Here is a 20,774-nt window from a genome sequence, read left to right on the forward strand (position 1 = left end):
CTTACTGGGGGTGGGGGTGGGGAGAGAAGCCTCTCTAATCTGATAGGAAATTGCTTTGGCCTTGACTTAGACCCTTAACCATCTGCTTAAGTAGGATGGGAGGGAATCACGGTGCCCACTCAGCTAGAGGAGGAAACGTCTGAAGCCGCTAGCACTAAACGAGGCATGCCGCTGCTAACCTCTTCTGTCGTGACTATCTGCTTTTTCTTGGTCAGAGCCCTTAGAAAGTGTCAGTTTTCAGTGAGGCCATTTGGTAGGTGGTACTGCAGCATTTTTCTCATTGACAATTTTTGTCCCTTTCTCAGAGTTTTGGAATAGGGTCCATTCAGCCTTTGCCCTTGACTGGTCAGTTCAGAGTGGTAGGGTAGTATAGTAGATGGTCCATAAGCAGAGTATGGGCTTCTTCAACACAACCAGAACACACGACGTGTGCCTGGTAGTGAACCACGTTTCCTGAAAGGCAGACCCCTCAAAGACCAACATTTCAGTTACAAATGGCTACCAGATTTTCCTACATCCCCGCTGATTCTAAAATACTCAGAACGCAGTTTCTAAATGGGCAGTGTTTAAAATATTTCATTTATTGTATGTTCCAATGTAGATTCCACAAATTACAATCTAACTGACCTGAAACCATGATTTCTAACCAGTAATGAAATTCCTTTGGTTTTGCCTAGGTCCCAACAAGCATCAGAGTGCTGTGACCTGTTTACAGTTCAACAAGAACTTTGTAATTACCAGCTCAGATGATGGAACTGTAAAACTCTGGGACTTGAAAACGGGTGAATTTATTCGCAACCTAGTCACATTGGAGAGTGGGGGGAGCGGGGGAGTTGTGTGGCGGATCAGAGCCTCAAACACAAAGCTGGTGTGTGCTGTCGGGAGTCGCAACGGGACGGAGGAAACCAAGCTGCTGGTGCTGGATTTTGATGTGGACATGAAGTGAAGAGCAGGAGAGGGGGCATTGTCCCCACACCTAGGCGACAGACTCCCTGCCCTTCCCCCTGCAAAAGAAAAAAAAAAGAAAAAAGAAAAAGAAAAAATATCCCTTGTTCTCAGTGGTGCAGGATGTTGGCTTGGGGCAACAGAGCGAAAAGACCTACAGACGCAGAAGGAAGAGAGGAAGCGATGACCAGCCGCAACTGACAAGAGAGGCGCCTGCCGGCTCTTCCCGGAAGAGGCTTCACTTTGGACTGAGGGCAGCTTTGCAACACGAGACTTTCGAAATCAAACCAGGTGCAATTATTTCTTTATTTTCTTCTCCAGTGGTCGCTGGGCAGCGTTACTGCTGAGACGTCGTTACAGATTCTGCTGGCCTGTTCTTTTACCACTGAGACCTAGAAAGAAGCTGCAATAACATCCACACAGTACCGGTGGACTGTCTCACCAGAGAGCATCTGAAACAAAAAAGTGATTTTTCTGGAGTGGAAAAGCTAAAAAGGAAAAAATTACTGTGAATTGTTTTTGTACAGTTATCATAAAAAGCTTTTTTTTTTTTTTTTTTTCTGCCAAACCATTGCCAATGTCAATCAATCACAGTATTAGCCTCTGTTAATCTATTCCTGTCGCTTCCACATACACTCTTTAATGCCTAGTTGCTCAAAGGTGGCAAGTTGTCCTGGGTTCTGTGAGTCCCGAGATGGATTGAATTCTTGATGCTGGTGCTAGAAGTAGGTCTTCAAATATGGGATCGTGTCCCACCCCTGTACTGTACTCCCAGTGGCCAAACTTATTTATGCTGCTAAATGAAAGAAAGAAAAAAAAAGCAAATTATTTTTTTTTATTTTTTTTCTGCTGTGACGTTTTAGTCCCAGACTGAATTCCAAATTTGCTCTAGTTTGGTTACGGAAAAAAAAAAAAAAGACTTTTTGCCACTGAAACTTGAACCATCTGTGCCTCTAAGAGGCTGAGAATGGGAGAGTTTCAGAAAATAAAGAGTGAAGTTTGCCTGCAAGTAAAGAATTGAGAGTGTGTGCAAAGCTTATTTTCTTTTATCTGGGCAAAAATTAAAACACATTCCTTGGAACAGAGCTGTTGCCGCCTGTTCTGTGGAGAAACTTTTCTTTTTGAGGGCTGTGGTGAATGGATGAACGTGCATAGTAAAACTGACAAAATATTTTAAAAATATATAAAACACAAAATTAAAATAAAGTTGCTGGTCAGTCTTAGTGTTTTACAGTATTTGGGAAAACAACTGTTACAGTTTTATTGCTCTGAGTAACTGACAAAGCAGAAACCATCCAGTTTTTGTAGTAAAGGCATCACGTGCAAACAAGCGAAATGAATGGAAAAGTCAAATGGTTTGCCTCATTTTCCAGGAGCCACAACTCAAGCTGAACTGTGAAAGTGGTTTAACACTGTATCCTAGTGATCTTTTTTTTTTCCTCCTCCTGTTTATTTTTTGTTTGTTTTATTTATAGTCTGATTTAAAACAATCAGATTCAAGTGGGTTAATTTTAGTTATGTAACAACCTGACATGATGGAGGAAAACAACCTTTAAAGGGATTGTGTCTATGGTTTGATTCACTTAGAAATTTTATTTTCTTATAACTTAAGTGCAATAAAATGTGTTTTTTCATGTTAGTATGCCTGTTTCTTCTACTGAGGTAATAGCACTTCATTATTAGGGTTTGTCTCTAATAGATGGAAGAGCAGAGTCCTGATTTCTTTTATCTCCCATATGGTGTTTTCTGCAGCCAGAGTGGGAACAGGGCCCACAAGGTGCAAACTGTATCTCTCACAGACAGACTGCCTGGGAAGATGCGCCTGCGCTCACCTCTAGTGCACTGGGCTGAGCACGCGTGAAGCCTGGCCCCTCACAGAGCCACCAGACTCCTGCATGCTAGTTACAGCTAGAAGTCCTATGGAAAGTTCATTGTTAAAGTTCGACCACATGTCAGCTGCTTACCAGGAACTTTGCATATACATCTCTCAGAAGTTCCCACACCCCTGAGAAGTAGGCAGCTCTCTCCCCACTTCACAGATGAGGGCAGAACTGTGCCTCACATGGGCTAGGGGTTTGTCAGGAGCCAGGTACTGGGCCAAGCACCAGGACTCACACCCATGCCCTTTAAGGAAAAAGAAACCTAGAGTTTCGACAGACTGAAGCAAGGTTTTAGGGGTGAGGGTGCATTTTTGTGGTACTTTTAGGCTCTTTCGTGACTTTTATTTAATAAGCCTAGCATTTTTTACAGTAAGGGAAGAAAAATGAAGTTCAGTCACTGCAATTACATAGCCTCTCCGATGGCAGATTTCTGCCATGGGTGTATCTCCAGGAATCCCAGCTAGCCAGGCCTGAGATGAATGTTGGAAAGGTAACAGATACAGACGCTACTTAGAGAATACATTTCTTACAGTCACAAACTATGTGTTCTTTACTCCTAGGGCAGCAGTTCTTGGGCCTCACTTTCCCAAAGCTGCTGAATCAGAACATCTGGGAATGAAGGGGACCCAAGCGTCTGCATTTAAACTAGCTCGCAAGGTGGGTTGTGGACACAACTTTGAGAACCGCTGCTCTAGTTGTTCGGTGTGTTAGTCCCCAACACATCACAGGCACAAGAACGTCAGAGAGAAGTGACAGGATAAGGGGAAAGACAGAAAAACCCAAGGCAAAAATCACGTTAGGCTATGAAGTGCAGGTGAGCGGCCCAGCCTGCTGCAGGGTGAGCCACGGCATAGGCCAGCGCCACAGCTGCTGTTCACACAGACAACTCCGTGATCAGGAAGAAGTTGTGATTCTGCTGGGTAGTCTTGAAACTGCTTGATTTTTCATAATGTAAATGTGCCTTGACGCTAATACACTTGAAGCACAACATCATCTATAAAAATGAATATGCAGTATCGAATAGAGTGAGTTCACGAATAGGTCTGAATCCAAAGCCCAGTTCTGTCTAAATACAGGACCTTCATCAGATCACTTGATCTCTGCCTCCTCATCTTCTAGGAGGCAGAGAATCCTACCTCCTAAGGTTATTGTAGGGATTAAATGAAATGTTATGAAGCATACCAATCGCACTAAGTGGTAGCTACTCTTACAACTTTAAGAAAATAGACCCAGATAACTCTAACTTGCTATATTTGGGAGCAGTTGAATGTATTTGTGACTCATTCAGGTAGGTAATAAAAATAGCATTTCTCTCTATATAGCAATTTACTTTTTTTTTTTAAGTGGAGTCACATAACTTTCTCATTGAGTCTTACAGAAACCTTGTAAAAGGCAAATATGGAGCTCTTGTATATACTTAGATGTTCATTAAATGTTATTTATGAATAAATGAATAATCTTCATTACAGTGAATCTGTTCCAGGAAAGGGAAAATCTTAACCTCAACCTAAAGGAATTAAAATAAGAAAGGTCATAAAGGGAGCCCTGCTTGTGGCCTCCTTAATGAAGAAATTCACCACTTTATATAACGTGAATTTTCAATTGTTTATACCAGAAGAGAGGCAGCCCCCAAATTTAGATGTGACAAGTTCCCAAAGGTCAAACAATGCCTGAAACTAAAACTAAAATTAGGACACAGAGTAACCCATAAAAGCCCAGAGCAGGTGCTCAGTAAATGTTTGTGGAAATGAGCAAAGAGGGCTTATTATTTTTTTTTTTTTTTGGAATTGTTTCTAATTTTGACACTTGGAAGCTCCCTTATCACTATTTAAGAACCATAAGCTATTTCATTAATTTGCAACAGCTAGTACACACCAATTGGTAAATATTTCAACCTACCTACTTGTTTAATTTCAAAAGGTAATTGACATTTAGTTCATTGTACTAATTTAACGTTTAAGCCATTTTCTCTCTGCCTTTTGAGCTAGCCTGTTCAGTCTCCTTTCTCCTTCTCTGAATTGATTGGAGGCTACAGTCAAATAACACCAACCAAGACCTCTGTGCCTATCCCTTCCTGGAAGTGAACCAGGATGCAGGAAGGCGTCCCTGGATCCAGGCTGGGCCATGTTCTCCACACACTTTCACTGATGTAATCCCTGCACTTGGTGAGATGAAGACACTAAGGTGGACGGAGAAGCTGCCTGGCAGCGCCTGCCCGGCGTCGTCCTGGATCCTGTGACTCCTAACGACCCATATTAATAGAAACCAGCAACGAGTTACTCGCGTAGCGCGAGGAGATCGGGTTCACATCACAATGACTGGTGCCTTCCCTCAGACACAGCTTCATTCACTTTCCTTCTGTCAGCCATGCCCACCCCCAGTAAAACTAGTCCACGCTGTAACCTCTACTCCATCAGCTTCATTGGCAGAAGATGAGTCAACCTTGTCCCTTGCAGCAATTTTCAGAGAACCCACTGGTTTCTAAAGCCATCTGGGATTCTACCAGTAGTGAAAGTGGGTTAGTGTTGCTGGTGATTGAATGTGAATAAATGCTTCTGACCAAGTTCTGTTCATGTCCCCTTCCTCACTGTGTTTTGGAGATAGAGTGGTGTGTGTGTATGTGTGTGTGTGTGTGTGTGTGTTTGTGTAGACAACATACAAGAATATACTGGAGGGACTTCCCTGGCAGTCTAGTGGTTAAGACTCCATGATCCCACTTCAGGGGGCCCAGGGCCCGGATTTGACCCCTGGTCAGGGAACTAGGATCACATGCACCATGGCAAAAAAAAAAAAAGATTATATTGGAACCTGGGAAGATGCCCTTGTTCTCAGTGATGCATAATAATATTTCTGTTAAGCCTTTCTCTTGTTCATCCATGAAAAAAAAAAAAAGAATGGGCCATATGAAGGGAAGATGTTAGTGGCCAAGATTTGCTAAGACTTCTGTGACAGCTCAGCGACCCCTGTGTGAGCGGAGCGTGTGTCCACACAGCGTTCCTGGAGTCATGCATTAAACAACATACAGTGGCGCACAGTTTTATATTTTGGCATTGTCTGCTTCCCAGGAGATGGATTTTTAAGTTAGATCTAAAGTGCCTGCACCCAACTCCGCTTTTGGGGGCACGCCAGCCACCGATCTGAGTTGCCATCAAGCACCAAGCACCGTTCACCTGCCTACGCCTCCCATTGTCTATTCATTAATACTGGTGATGCCCCGCCAAGGGAGGTTCTGGCCAGTTTCACTCTCCTGCTGCCTTCTCTTTCTAAGTGGAGGAGACCAGAAATATCAAAAACTAATTTCAAAGATTCTTCAAAAAAAGGAAAAGTACCAAAAGCTGAAATGACTCAGAGTATACCTTTCTCCAAAGTGTAAAGTATAAATAAATTCTAGACCCAGTTCCTGGGAAGACTCATTGCTGAGACCAAAGCCTGGCAACTTCCCAGTTTGCAATTGGGTGTAAAAATAGCAGAGTTTCTATTTCAGATGATCTGATTCTCCCCAGGATTCTTAAGGACAAGGAACCACTGAGTGGACTTTTTGATGTTTCATTCTTTGGTTTGGAAAATCTATCGTGGTCAAACCTATGAAGGCTGTTTATCTTTGGGTTTTGTTTTGCTTCAGCAGTCATGCTCTGCAAAAGGAAAATTATGTTGAAATCACTCTTGCAAATCAAAGGTTCAAACAGAGCACAGAAATATATTGCCAATTTACCACTTTTCTAGGAGATTCATAGATTATAAAAGAGACATCAAACCACTACTCACTGTAAGAGGAAGGTTACTTGCAAGACTTTTAAAACTTGTATTGATGAAGCCCATTAAGACTTCACCAAACCCTATGCCTTACTAAGCATAGGCAGCTAGACAGTCTAATTCCATGCTACCATGAGCCTTTCAATTTGAGGATTCTCTCCATTCCTGTAAAGTGACTTTGTGTAGCTTAAATCAATCTAGCAAGGATACAGTGTGGAACAGAAATTAAAAATAAAACCAAACGCACCTCTTTTGAGCATCAAATCCGGGTTTGGGGGACTGAAGCTCATAAACTTAAGGACCCTCTTACAGAAAAGAAACATCTCACAAAATTAGATCCCAAAATGAACATTTAGCATGATAAACATTGTAACAACTCACTGAGGACTTGGTAAAGAGGATCCCTTTTTTGTGAGAACTCTGGGCAGTTACCAAAATCACTTAAGGGAAGTGCTTCTGACCGTAGCCTGGCTCCTCCCCAACCCCCACCCTGCATGTCCCAGCACCCCCAGCTCTCAGGGATCTGTTCAGGTAGGAGGCCTGAAGCTCAGCCTCATCAGTTTCAGGGAAAATCCTCTTCAGCTCCCCCAACTCTAATCCCCTCATCTGGAAAGGGGGTAACATGTCATGGGGATTACAGGAGACACTGCATGTCGAGCATTTAGCACCGTGCCTGGTCTGCAGTAAGGATTCATTAAAGGGCTGTAGATATCACCAGTGATCAGGAGAGCTGCGCTGTCATGCGCTTATTAAAATCAGCGTGGTGACGTGTATTAAAAATAATTTACTATTCTTTTTTTTTTTCAAGCAAACTTTATAGGGACCCCTGCTGCAGCACATAAGAGGGAGAACAAACCACAGTTTCCCTCACTTGCTCTCCCCCCAAGGAGGGGGTGGACAACCTGGTTCCTTATATGGGGTGAAGGCAGGGGTGTGTCCAGGGATGGCTTAGGTGGTGCTGGGTTCAGGGAGCGTGTGCAGTACCCTGGTTTTGCTCTAGGCTCTTCAGCAGTGGCAGCTGGGTTTTTCGGTCTCTCTGTTTCTTTTGTCCAGAATTTGTCCAACTGTGCGGGCATGTTATTTTCAGTCCCATATAGTGTCTTTGGATTTTGTTGCTTGAGGAGAGCTGTGTCCAAGCATTGCAGCACTGCAATGGAGGGACCCAGGTCCCAGCCTGTCTCATTTCCCCTGAGAGACTCTACAGCTCATGGTGAGCGGCCTGAGTTCTCTTCTTCTGAGGCTCTTCCTTGTGGGCAAGGACTGCAGACCTGAGCCTACCCTCAAGGTACAGAAGTCCCTCGCTGACTGGTCCAAGGACCTATAGGGACCTGGGCCACTTTTTCCTGGAATGGGCTTAACTCCTTGGTCATCGTGAGCCTTACTTCAAACTGTTGGGGCCTAAAAGACATGAACTTAACCAAATGGTTGAACAAACGAAGGCTAAAAAGGACAAGAACAAGAGTAGAACAACAATCTTCTCAGTGGCCCCATAATATCTTATCATTAGCCCTATTTTATAGACGAGGAAATAGGTACAGATATGTGAAGGAACTTGTTCATGGCCACAGAGTCAAGAAGAAGAAAAAAACTTGGAGAAACTGGGGTTCAGAGGTAGGCTTGTGGCCACAAAGGCCAAGCTCTTAACCACATTATTATGTACTGACCCACAACTGCCCTGCAAATTCGGGAACATGTAATACAACAGACTGGAGAAGGCAGTGGCACCCCACTCCAGTACTCTTGCCTGGAAAATCCCAGGGATGGAGGAGCCTGAAAGGCTGCAGTCCAAGGTGTCGCTAAGAGTTGGGCACGACTGAGCAACTTCACTTTCACTTTTCACTTTCATGCATTGGAGAAGGAAATGGCAACCCACTCCGGTGTTCTTGCCTGGAGAATCCCAGGGACAGAGGAGCCTGGTGGGCTGCCATCTATGGGGTGGCACAGAGTCGGACACGACTGAAGCGACTTAGCAGCAGTAGCAGCAGCAATACAACAGACTGGTTCCAAATAGGAACAGGAGTATGTCAAGGCTGTATATTGTCACCCTGCTTATTTAACTTATATGCAGAGTACATCATGAGAAACGCTGGACTGGAAGAAACACAAGCTGGAATCAAGATTGCCGGGAGAAATATCAATAACCTCAGATATGCAGATGACACCACCCTTATGGCAGAAAGTAAAGAGGAACTAAAAAGCCTCTTGATGAAAGTGAAAGAGGACAGTGAAGAAGTTGGCTTAAAGCTCAACATTCAGAAAACGAAGATCATGGCATCCAGTCCCATCACTTCATAAGAAATAGATGGGGAAACAGTGGAAACAGTGTCAGACTTTATTTTTCGGGGCTCCAAAATCACTGCAGATGGTGACTGAAGCCATGAAATTAAAAGACGCTTACTCCTTGGAAGGAAAGTTATGACCAACCTAGATAGTATATTGAAAAGCAGAGACTACTTTGCCGACTAAGGTTCATCTAGTCAAGGCTATGGTTTTTCCAGTGGTCATGTATGGATGTGAGAGTTGGACTGTGAAGAAGGCTGAGTGCCGAAGAATTGAGGCTTTTGAACTGTGGTATTGGAGAAGACTCTTGAGAGTCCCTTGGACTGCCAGGAGATCCAACCAGTCCATTCTGAAGGAGATCAACCCTGGGATTTTTTTGGGAGGAATGATGCTAAAGCTGAAACTCCAGTACTTTGGCCACCTCTTGCAAAGAGTTGACTCATTGGAAAAGACTGATGCTGGGAGGGATTGGGGGCAGGAGGAGAAGGGGACAACAGAGGATGGGATGGCTGGATGGCATCACTGACTTGATGGACGTGAGTCTGAGTGAACTCCGGGAGTTGGTGATGGACAGGGAGGCCTGGCGTGCTGCAGTTCATGGGGTCGCAAAGAGTTGGACACGACTGAGCGACTGAACTGAACTGAACTGAATATGTCATAGATCAAACCAGAAAACGATGCAGTCTCAGTCCCAGCCTGTTGACCTGGGAACCGACAAAGCCACACAAGCAGGCATGAGCCTGGATTTCAACAAGGGAGACCTGAAGAACAGTGCATAATATATTCCTGCTATGGTTTGGCTATAATGAATACCTTCTTGTTGGAAAATTAGAGTCACTTTTTCCAACTGCAGAGTAAAAAGAGAGTGAGTTGTCTGAAAAGAAAAGACTTTGTATAAGAGAGTCATATAATGAGAATATAGGAAAAGTGGGTAAAATAGTGTATTATTTTTTTTAAAAATTCATTGTTTCCAGATCATTTAGGGGAAAAATATGTTGTTTCTGCAAAAGATGGACACTTTGGTTATACAGGAATTTTTTTATGACTCACCACTGATATGCCCCAGAACAACTAGGCAAATGAGAAGCAAGGTTTGGGGCTCTCAGGATTTTTGTTGTTGCTGTAGTTCAGTTGCTCCGTTGTGTCTGACTCTTTTGAACCCCATGGACTGCAGCACGTCAGGCTTCCCTGTCCCTCACTATCTCCCACAGTTTTCTCAAACTCATGTCCCTTGAATCAGTGATGCCATCCAACCATCTCATCCTCTGCTGTCCCCTTCTCCTCCTGCCCTCAATCTTTCCCAGCATCAGGGTCTTTTCCAATGAGTCAGCTTTTCACATCAGGTGGCCAAAGTATTGGAGCTTCAGTATCAAGCCTTCCAATGGATATTCAGGGTTGATTTCCTTTAGGATTGACTGGTTTGATCTCCTTGCAGTCCAAGGGACCCTCAAGAGTCTTCTTCAGCACCACAATTCAAAAGCATCAATTCTTCAGCGCTCAGCTTTCTTTATGGTCCAACTCTCACATCGGTACATGACTACTGGAAAAACCATAGCTTTGACCATACAGACCTTTGTGGGCAAAGTGATATCTCTGCTTTTTAATATGCTGTCTAGGTTTGTCATAGCTTTTCTTCCAAGGAGCAAGCATCTTTTAATTTCATGGCTTCAGTCACTGTCCACAGTGATTTTGGAGCCCAAGAAAATAAAGTCTGTCACTATTTCCATTTTTTTTTCTTATCTCTTTGCCATAAAGTGATGGGACTGGTTGCCATGATCATAGGTTTTTAGATGTTGAGTTTTGAGCCAGCTTTTTCACTCTCCTCTTTCACCTTCATCAAGAGGCTCTTTTGTTCCTCTTTGCCTTGTGCCATTAACATGGTGTCATCTACATACCTGAGGTTATTGATATTTCTCCCAGCAAACTTGATTCCACCTTGAGCTTCATCCAGCCTGGCATGTCACATGATGTATTTTGCATATAAGTTAAATAAGCAGGGTGACAGTATACAGCCTTGATGTACTCCTTACCTAATTTGGAACCAGTTCACTGTTCCATGTCCAGTTCTAACTGTTGCTTCTTGACCTGCATACAGACTTCTCAGGAGGCAGGTAAGGTGTTCTGGTATTCCTACCTCTTTAAAAATTTTCCACAGTTGATTGTGATCCACACAGTCAAAGGTGTTAGCATAGTCAGTGAAGCAGAAGTAGACGTTTTTCTGGAACTCTCTTGCTTTTTCTGTGAACCAATGGATGTTAGCAATCTGGTTCCTCTGCCTTTTCTAAATCCAGTGTATACATATGGAAGGTCTCAGTTTATGTACTGTGAAGCCTGGCTTGAAGGATTTTGACCATTACCTTGCTAGCATGTAAAATGAGTGCAATAGTTTGAATATTCTTTGGCATTGCCCTTCTTTGGAATTGGGATGAAAACTGACCTTTTTCAGTCCTGTGGCCCCTGCTAAGTTTTCCAAATTTGCTGGTCTATTGAGTGCAGTACTTTCACAGCATTATCTTTTAGGATTTGAAATAGCTCAGCAGGAATTCCATCACCTCTACTAGCTTTGTTCATGGTAATGCTTCCTAAAGCCCACTTGACTTCACACTCCAGGATGTCTGGCTCTAGGTGAGTGATCACACTATGGTGGTTATCTGTGTCATTAAAACCTTTTTTTGTATAGTTCTTCTGTGTATTCTTGCCACCTCTTCTTCATATCTTCTGCTTCTGTTAGGCCCATACCATTTATGTCCTTTATTGCATCTATCTTTGCATGAAATATTCCCTTGGTATCTTTAATTTTATTGAAGAGATCCCTGTCTTTCCTATTCTATTGTTTTCCTCTATTTATTTCATTGGTCACTTAGGAAGGCTTTCTTTTTTTAATTTTATTTTATTATTATTTTTTTCAATCTATGTGAGATTTATTATTGTTCTTATTATGCTTTTCTGATGAACATTATATAAACCTTATGTTAGCAAGAAAATACTTTGCATGATACACTAGGCAGTGCCCCAGAAACAGGCATCCTTTTGATAGATACTGAGAGTCTGGATATTTTAATGAAGTCTTTCAGATCAGTTCCATATTTTTTTTTAATTCTTATTTTTACTTTATTTTACTTTACAATACTGTATTGGTTTTGCCATACATTGACATGAATCCACCACGGGTGTACATGAGTTTCCAATCCTGAACCCCCCTCCCACCTCCCACCCCATATCATCTCTCTGGATCATCCCCATGCATCAGCCCCAAGCATCCTGTATCCTGTATCGAACATAGACTGGTGATTCATTTCTTACATGATAGTATACATGTTTCAGTGCCATTCTCCCAAATCATCCCACCCTCTCCCTCTCCCTCAGAGTCCAAAAGTCTGTTCTATACATCTGTGTCTCTTTTGCTGTCTCACATACGGGGTTATCATTACCATCTTTCTAAATTCCATATATATGTGTTAGTATACTGTATTGGTGTTTTTCTTTCTGGCTTACTTCACTGTGTATAATCGGCTCCAGTTTCATCTGTCTCATTAGAACTGATTCAAATGTATTCTTTTTAATGGCTGAGTAATACTCCATTGGGTATATGTACCACAGCTTTCTTATCCATTCATCTGCTGATGGACATCTAGGTTGTTTCCACGTCCTGGCTATTATAAACAGTGCTGCAATGAACATTGGGGTACATGTGTCTCTTTCAATTCTGGTTTCCTTGGTTTGTATGCCCAGCAGTGGGATTGCTGGGTCATAAGGCAGTTCTATTTGCAGTTGTTTAAGGAATCTCCACACTGTTCTCCATAGTGGCTGTACTAGTTTGCATTCCCACCAACAGTGTAAGAGGGTTCCCTTTTCTCCACACCCTCTCCAGCATTTATTGCTTGCAGACTTTTGGATCACAGCCATTCTGACTGGTGTGAAATGATACCTCATTGTCTTCTTGATTTGCATTTCTCTGATAATGAGTGATGTTGAGCATCTTTTCATGTGTTTGTTAGCCATAGGAAGGCTTTCTTATCTTTCCTTGCTACTCTTTGAAATTCTGCATTCAGATAGGTATGTTTTTCCTTTTCTCCTTTGCCTTTCTCAACTATTTGTAAGGCAACCATATTGCCTTTTTGCATTTCTTTTTCTTGGGGATGGTTTTGATCACCATCTTCTGCACAATGTCACAAACTTCCATTCATATTTCTCTTGGCACCTGTCTGTCAGATCTAATCTGATAGCGGCAGTCCTGGGAAGCGTGGCATGCTGGCATAAGTCCTTTTGGAGAAGGTTGCCATTACCCTTATCAAAGTTTGGCCTCAGGCCAAACTGCAAGGAGGGAACACAGCCCCATCCATCAGCAGAAAATTGAATTAAAAAATCTACTGAACATGGCCTTGCCCACCAGAGCAAGACCCAGTTCTCCCCACAGCCAATTCCAGTGGGCAAATTTAATTCAGATGACCATTATACCTACTACTGTTGGCAAGTATCCTTTAGAAGAAATGTAGTAGCCTTCATAATCAACAAAAGTGTCCAAAATGCAGTACTTGAGTGCAGTCTCAAAAATGACAGAATGTTCTTGGTTCATTTCCAAGGCAAAGCACTCAATATTGCGGTAATCCAAGTCTATGCCCCAACCACTAACGCTGACGAAGATGAAGATGAATGCTTCTATGATGACCTACAAGACCTTTTAGAACTAACATCCCCAAAAGATATCCTTTTCATTATAGGGGTCTGGAATCTGCACGTAGGAAGTCAAGAAATACCTGGAGTAACAGGCAAGTTTGGCCTTGGAGTACAGAATGAAGCAGGGCAAAGGCTAACAGAGTTTTGACGAGAGAACTCATTGGCCATAGCAAACACCCTCTTCCAACAACACAAGAGAAGACTCTACACATGGACATCACCAGATGGTCAACACTGAAATCAGATTGATCAATATATTCTTTGCAGCCAAAGATGGAGAAGCTCTATATAGTTAGCAAAAACAAGGCTGGGAGCTGACTGTGGCTCAGATCATGAACTACTTATTGCCAAATTCAGACTTAAATTGAAGGAAGTAGGGAAAACCACTAGCCCATCCAGGTATGACCTAAATCAAATCCTTTATATAGTGGAAGTGACGATAGATTCCTGGGATTATATCTGATAGTAGAGTGCCAGAAGAACTATGGACTGGCTCTCAGGACTGACACAATGTAAATCCTCAACAAATGTTAGCAGTTGTTGTTGTTATCAAGAAAGACAATTGTAGTCAAATTCCATCTTAGCCACTGTGTGACTCTGAAAGATTTCTTTTTAATCTTTCTGAACCTCTGTCATCTTCTATAGAGAAAAAAGTTGTAAAGGTTACAGGAGATAACTCATAAAGCACCTGGTACGGTCTTGGCTTCATGGCAAATAGAAGGGAAAAAAATGGAAACAATGGCAGATTTTATATCCTTGGGCTCCAAAATCACTGTAGACAGTGACTATAGTCATGAAATTAAAACAGGCTTGCTCCTTGGGGGAAAAACTATGACAAACCTAGATATCATATTAAAAAACAGAGACATTACTTTGCCCACAAAAGTCTGTGTGGTCAAAGCTATGGTTTTCCCAGTAGTCATGTACAGATGTTAGATTTGGACCATAAAGAAGGCTGAGTGCCAAAGAACTGATGATTTCAAACTGTCATGCTGAAGAAGACTCTTGAGATTCCCTTGGACAGCAAGGCGTTCAAACCAATCCATCCTAAAGAAAATCAACCCTGAATTTTCATTGGAAGGACTTAGACTGAAGCTGAAGCTCCAATACTTTGGCCACCTGATGTGAAGAGCTGACTCATTGGAAAAGACCCTGATGCTGGGAAAGATTGAGGGCAAGAGGAGAAGGGGACGACAGAAGATGAGATGGTTGGATGGCATCACCACCTCAATGGACATGAGTTTGAGCAAACTCTGGGAGACAGTGAAGGACAGGAAAGCCTGGTGTGCTGCAGTCCATGGGGTTGCAAAGAGTCGGACACAACTTAGCGACTGAAACCAACAGTCTTGGGTAATTATGTACTCAATGAATGCCAGTTATCTTTAGATTCATCTCTACCTCTAACAGTGTAGATAATGGTGACTGCATTTCAGAGCATCATTTCAAGCTTAATCTGGAAAGAGCAGACCTCTAAGTCTTCTAGAACACTATGCCCCACCTACCATCCAAAATACACCAGGTACCTAAGAGAGCATCTCCCCTGTTATAAAGTAATCCAGTTTGGGATGACAATTCTCTTTTTCTTTTGAAAGACCTATTTAATAAATAATAGTATAGAAATTACACAGGCATGAACCTAAAATGGGAGCAGGAGAGGAGAGCCAAGTAGATCAAAGGTTTCACTCAAAAGTTCCTCGCCAACATTCACACCACTTATAAGACCTATGAAGGGATATGGGCTTCCCAGGAGACGCTAGTGGTAAAGAACCTGCCTGCCAGTACAGGAGATGTAAGTGACATGGGTTCAGTTCCTGGGTCGGGAAGATCCCCTGGAGGAGGGCATGACAACCCACTCTAGTATTCTTGCCTGGAAAATCCCCTGGACAGAGGAGCCTTGAAGGCTATAGTCCATGGGGTTTCAAAGAGTCAGACACGACTGAAGCAGCTGAGCACAGCGCATGAAGGGATATGACCCAGACTGAGGCAGAGGCAGCAGGGGTGAGGCTCAGAAAGGAAAATGGAGACGAAGTTACAGTCTGCAGTTCTCCCCCACCTTCTTTCAGAAGGCCAACAGTCTGGCATATACCAGAGGATGCTTTCCCAGAAAAGTGAGCAACAGGGGAAAGGGTCTCCATGGCAGTAGAGACAAGAGTTCCTCCAGTGAAATTTGACTCCCCACCCAATTAAAGGAGAAACTCTTCTCCTAGTGACCCCAACCAACAGAGAGGCTCCTCAACACTTCTCAGTGTCTGTCTCTTAAATATGAACAGACAGTCAAGAATCACCAAACACTGGAGAAAGACCTCCAATTTGAAAAATGATGCCCAAAACCTATGCAATAAACTTGGAATAGTAATTAATACCCTCAGAAAGATAAAATACTGCATCTTATGATACAGGAACAGGATGTAATATTTTAAAGGCCTCGTGAAAATTCAAATGTGATGGAAATTCAAAAAGAAAAAGGAAAACCTTCAGTGAAAATAAAATTCAGCAAATCGAACAGAAGTTAAAAGAAAAGATGGAAAAGAGTGAAACGTAAAAGGCAGAATCAGTCTGAGACATCGAACATATAAATATTCTTCTTTTTTCAAAAAAGAAAGTCGCACAGAATACATTATTCAAAAATTGATGTAAGAAAGAAATATCAGAATTGAAGGACAAAAAACCCCTAGATTGAAAAGGCCTTTGAATAAATGAATGAAAAAAAGTCATACCATTATTATTATGAAATAATATATACTTTTCATCATTATGAAAGTTTGGAACACCTGGGCTAAACAGGATCCCCTAGAAATCTGTGAAGGGAGGGATTTCCCTGGCAGTCCAGTGGTTAAGACTTTGATCTTCCACTTCAGTGGACATGGGTTCAGTGTTGATTGGGAAACTAAGATCCTATGTGTGGTACAGTGTGGTCAATAAATAAGTAAGTAATGAAACATTTTTAAAAATTGTAGAGGGAAAAATCAGGGTTAGAAAGAATGAGAATCAGAATTCTGGACTTTTCAAAAGCAACACTGATTATTTAACTTCTATGCAGAGTACATCATGCAAAATCCTGGACTGGGTGAATCACAAGCTGGAATCAAGATTTCTGGGAGAAATATCAACAGCAGCAGATTTACAGATGACACCACTCTCATGGCAGAAAGTGAAGAGGAACTAAAGAACATTTTGACAAGGGTGAAAGAGAAAAGTTAAAAAGCTGGCTTAAAACTCAACATTCAGAAAACTAAGATCATGGAATCTGCTTCCTCTACTTTATGGCAAATGAAAGGGGAAAAAGTGGAAGCAGTGACAGTTTTTTTGTGGGGGGGCTCCAAAATCACTGCAGATGTTGACTGCAGCCATGAAATTAAAACACACTTGCTCCTTGGAAGGAAAGTTATGACAAACCTAGACAGTGTATTAATAAGCAGAGACATCACTTAGCTGACAAAAGTCCACCTAGTCAAAGCTATGGTTTTTCCAGTGGTCATGTATGGATGTGAGAGTTGGACCATAAAGAAGGCTGAGCACTGAAGAATTGATGCTTTCAAAGTGTGGTGCTTGAGCAGACTCTTGAGAGTCCCTGGAACAGCAAGGAGATCAAACCAGTCAATCCTAAAGGAAATTAACCCTGAATATTCATTGGAAGGCCTGATGCTGAAGCTCCAATACTTTGTCCACCTGATGCAAGGAGCTGACTCATCGGAAAAGATTTGATGCTGGGCAAGAATGAAGGCAGCAGGATAAGTGGACAACAGAAGATGAGATGGTTGGATGGCATCACTGACTCAGTGGACATGAATTTGAGCAAAGCCTGGGAGATAAAGACAGAGGAGCCTGGTGTGCTGCAGTCCATGGGGTCAAAAGAGTCAGACATGACTTAGCAACTGAACAACAGTAACAAACAGCAACACCAGATGCTAGAAGACAAAGATCTTTGAAATTCTACAGGCAAATTATTTTCAGTGTACACCCAACCAAATTATTGACCAAATGAGAGAGAGAAAGAATAAAGACATTTCCAGACAAAGGACTCAAACACTACCTCTGACAAATTCTTTCTTAAGCTGTGGACAATATGGTCCAATAGAACAATGAAATAAACCACAAAAAAGGAAAACCCAGGACACAGAAAATCAGGATGTCTACACAGGAGAGGGAGTTTAGGATAAAAGATGGACATTTGGGCTCAAGAACTACCAGTTGAGGTGTGAGCAGGGACGGAGTTAGGAGAAAGGCCCCAGGAATACAGAAGGAAGTGATAGATCATCTCACTATTATGACGGAGTGTTTAGCAAGAAACACTTCTCAGAATTCAGGACACTGAATGACAAATTCAGAGAAAAAATGGTAAATATTCTTACATTAAAAGTTATGCAACACATCAAGATGAGGCAATTATTAGTTCAAAATAGTGTGCGAAAAAGCTGAAGCCTAGTTAGTACACTGCAGAGCCCTGCAGTAAACCATATTCACACAGCTATAAAAATGTAAATACTGATTGATGACTGTGATGTATGTGGGGGAGGGGAGGGAAGTGGGATGGAGGGAAAGATGGTTAAATCCTCCTCCTCGGTCATAATTAGTTAGTAATGTGTAAAATGGGGTGGGGGAAACCCCTAAGAAATAAGAAGATAAGCATTTGATGAAAAAATAGGAGATGACCACCTGAAGAATTAGCTAAAAGAGTTACAGATGTTTGCTTTTGTGCTCACAGAGAAAGGAGGTGAGTGTAGAACCTCCTGCTGTATTTAATATAATGCTGTATGTAATATATATTTTTAACAGAATGCTAAAAAAAATTGTGTAGGGCAGATTTCAGAACCCATGGAAATTTTTACTCATGTCGGCCAGCATCCATTGACAAGGGACTGATCAAGCTGGTCACCATGAATTACTAGTTTAATGGCACAAAGAGGGCTGTAAGGGGCTCCTCTGGAGGAGGTTCACAGGGTGAGAACTCTGAAGGTGCAAATGACCTAGGTTCTCTTTGTCCCCATTTTGCATCTGTAAAAGGGGCCCAGTGATACGGCTGTTGGCGTTAAGGGCCCAACTGTCAGGCTGCTGGAGGACTGAAGACATGGTACATGTCATGTGTCCAGCAGAGTCTCTGGCTCAGGGTTGTTTTGAAGATTCTTTTTTTTTCTTCATGTGGACCATTTTAAGAGTCTTTATTGAATTTATTACAGTATTGCTTCTGTTGTTTTCTGCTCTGGAGTTTTGGCCATGAGGCATGTGGGATCTTAGTTCCCTGATCCGGGAATTGGAAGGGGAAATCTTAACCATGGACCACAGGGCAGTCCCAGGCTCATGAGTTCTTATTAAAGAGGATTTCTTTTTATCACCGACCTCAGTCTCAAGGTGAAAACTAACTTCCATTAAGATCTGGGACAGTGCTTTTGACTTTTGAGCAGGATGGATGGGTAAACTGAGTTGAGGCCCCCTCTATCTTATATCAGGAGGACTGGCTCCTTCTGGAGCCCCAAGTACATAGCCCTCTTTCCCTCCCCAACCTGCTTTTCCATTATCTCTTTTTAACTTGCATTGGGTTTTACATCCAAAGTCTCCCATTCAGGTATCTGAAGTGTTTTCTCTACTTGGAAATACTCTTAACAAAAATGACTAAACTTTTTGTAATGTGAAGTCCAGAGTATCTCTTTTGGAAACTTTCAGTTCAGTTCAGTTCAGTTCAGTTCAGTCGCTCAGTCGTGTCCGACTCCTTGCGACCCCGTGAATCGCAGCACGCCAGGCCTCCCTGTCCATCACCAACTCCCGGAGTTCACTCAGACTCATGTCCATCGAGTCAGTGATGCCATCCAGCCATCTCATCCTTGGTCGTCCCCTTCTCCTCCTGCCCCCAATCCCTCCCAGCATCAGAGTCTTTTCCAATGAGTCTACCCTTCCCTTAAAATTATAGATCAAAGTTTCAAAAAGGACTGAGAGGGGCCAGAAAAAAAGCAGAAAAGTTGAGTTGGAAGGATTTGTTGTTCAGTCACTATGTGGTGTCTGACTCTGCGACCTCATGGACGGCAGCATGCTGGGCTCCTCTGTCTTCTGCTGTTTTCCAGGATTTGCTCAGATTCATGTCTGTTGAGTCTGTAATGCTATCTAATACCATCTCATCCTCTGCCACCCACCTCTCCTTTTGCCTTCAGTCTTCTCCAATGAGTCGGCTCTTTGCATCAGGTGGCTGAAGTATTGGATCTTCAGCTTCAGCATCAGTCTTTCCAATCAATATTCAGAAGGACTTGGTGTCTGTATAAAGTCCTGCTAAATGGAGAACTGAGGATGAGTGTGATTCCCCTAAGCCCAAAGGCTTTTTCGTCCCTTGGTAGTATGCAGCGGGAATCACTCTGAGTGTGTATTGGGCCCAGCACAGCTGTGACAGGTGTGTGGTCACTGGGAGCCGCTCCTGGTCTCCCAAGCCTGCCCGGATCAGACAGCAGCAGTGCCCTGAGCTCTTCGCTGGCCCTGGCTGCTCTCTCTAAACACTCTGGAACTAGTGGAAGTCATAGAGAAGCACAGGACCGAGGGGCTGAGACTTGGGGGTGTGGGCTGGTTCCTGTTGGCTCATCTCTTCAAGCTAAGTCCTAAGAGTCACGTGACAGACTGTGGCCACCTGGTCCTTTTGAGCACATCGCAGATGGTCAGAAAGCCTCGCAACCGCATTCCGCACTTGGCGGCTCGTGGTACCCAGACCCTGAGTTCCAGGCTAGTCACTGGGGTACATTTTATGGTGGCTTTCTGGTTGGTGATCTAGACTCTCACCCCACAAGATTCTGGGGGATTTCAAAGCAACTCAACCATTAGCAAGCTTTTCTTTTCTGAGAGCTGTGACATCAACAACTGAAACCAGCTGTCAGCGGCAGTGGGTGACTCCTTCCTTTTCTGAAGTCATCAGGGCCTTCATAGGCTGCATCCTCAAACGGGAAGGATATGTGAACAGATAGGGCCTACTATCACTACCCTCAGTGAAGATTTTGGCTTTTTATTTTAAATGAACACCGTAATCAGAGGCCTGGGGTCTAATTTAATTAAGCAGCTCTGCTTCATAACCGGGTTCCAGTGAAAGGCTCTCTTCAGTATTGACTTGCTGCTTCTGGAAATCAGTCCCGCTTCCCACACTGCTGTGGCTAGTTGGGAAAGAAACAACCATGGGGAGAGACGCGGTGATGTTTCCGCTTCTCTTAGAAACCAGTTCCTTGGCTTTGGTGAGGACAAGTCTTTAAAACTCCTAAGGGGGTGGATCCT

General features: G+C 42.9%; 1 protein-coding gene across 4 annotated transcripts in view; it reads left to right on the forward strand.

Moving 5' to 3' along the window:
* The window catches only part of FBXW7 (F-box and WD repeat domain containing 7), a 221,866-nt gene extending 219,282 nt beyond the window's left edge, over positions 1-2,584 (forward strand). For all 4 annotated transcript variants that reach the window (XM_040251447.1, XM_040251448.1, XM_040251450.1 and 1 more), the window contains one exon: positions 678-2,584. In XM_040251447.1, coding sequence (XP_040107381.1) covers positions 678-946 — 269 coding nt within the window. In that variant the 3' untranslated portion in view covers positions 947-2,584. The remainder of the gene's footprint in view (positions 1-677) is intronic.
* Positions 2,585-20,774: the final 18,190 nt, after the last annotated feature.

Source organism: Oryx dammah, unplaced genomic scaffold (assembly GCF_014754425.2).
Source record: "Oryx dammah isolate SB20612 unplaced genomic scaffold, SCBI_Odam_1.1 HiC_scaffold_12, whole genome shotgun sequence".
In the NCBI taxonomy this organism is placed as follows: Eukaryota; Metazoa; Chordata; class Mammalia; order Artiodactyla; family Bovidae; genus Oryx; species Oryx dammah.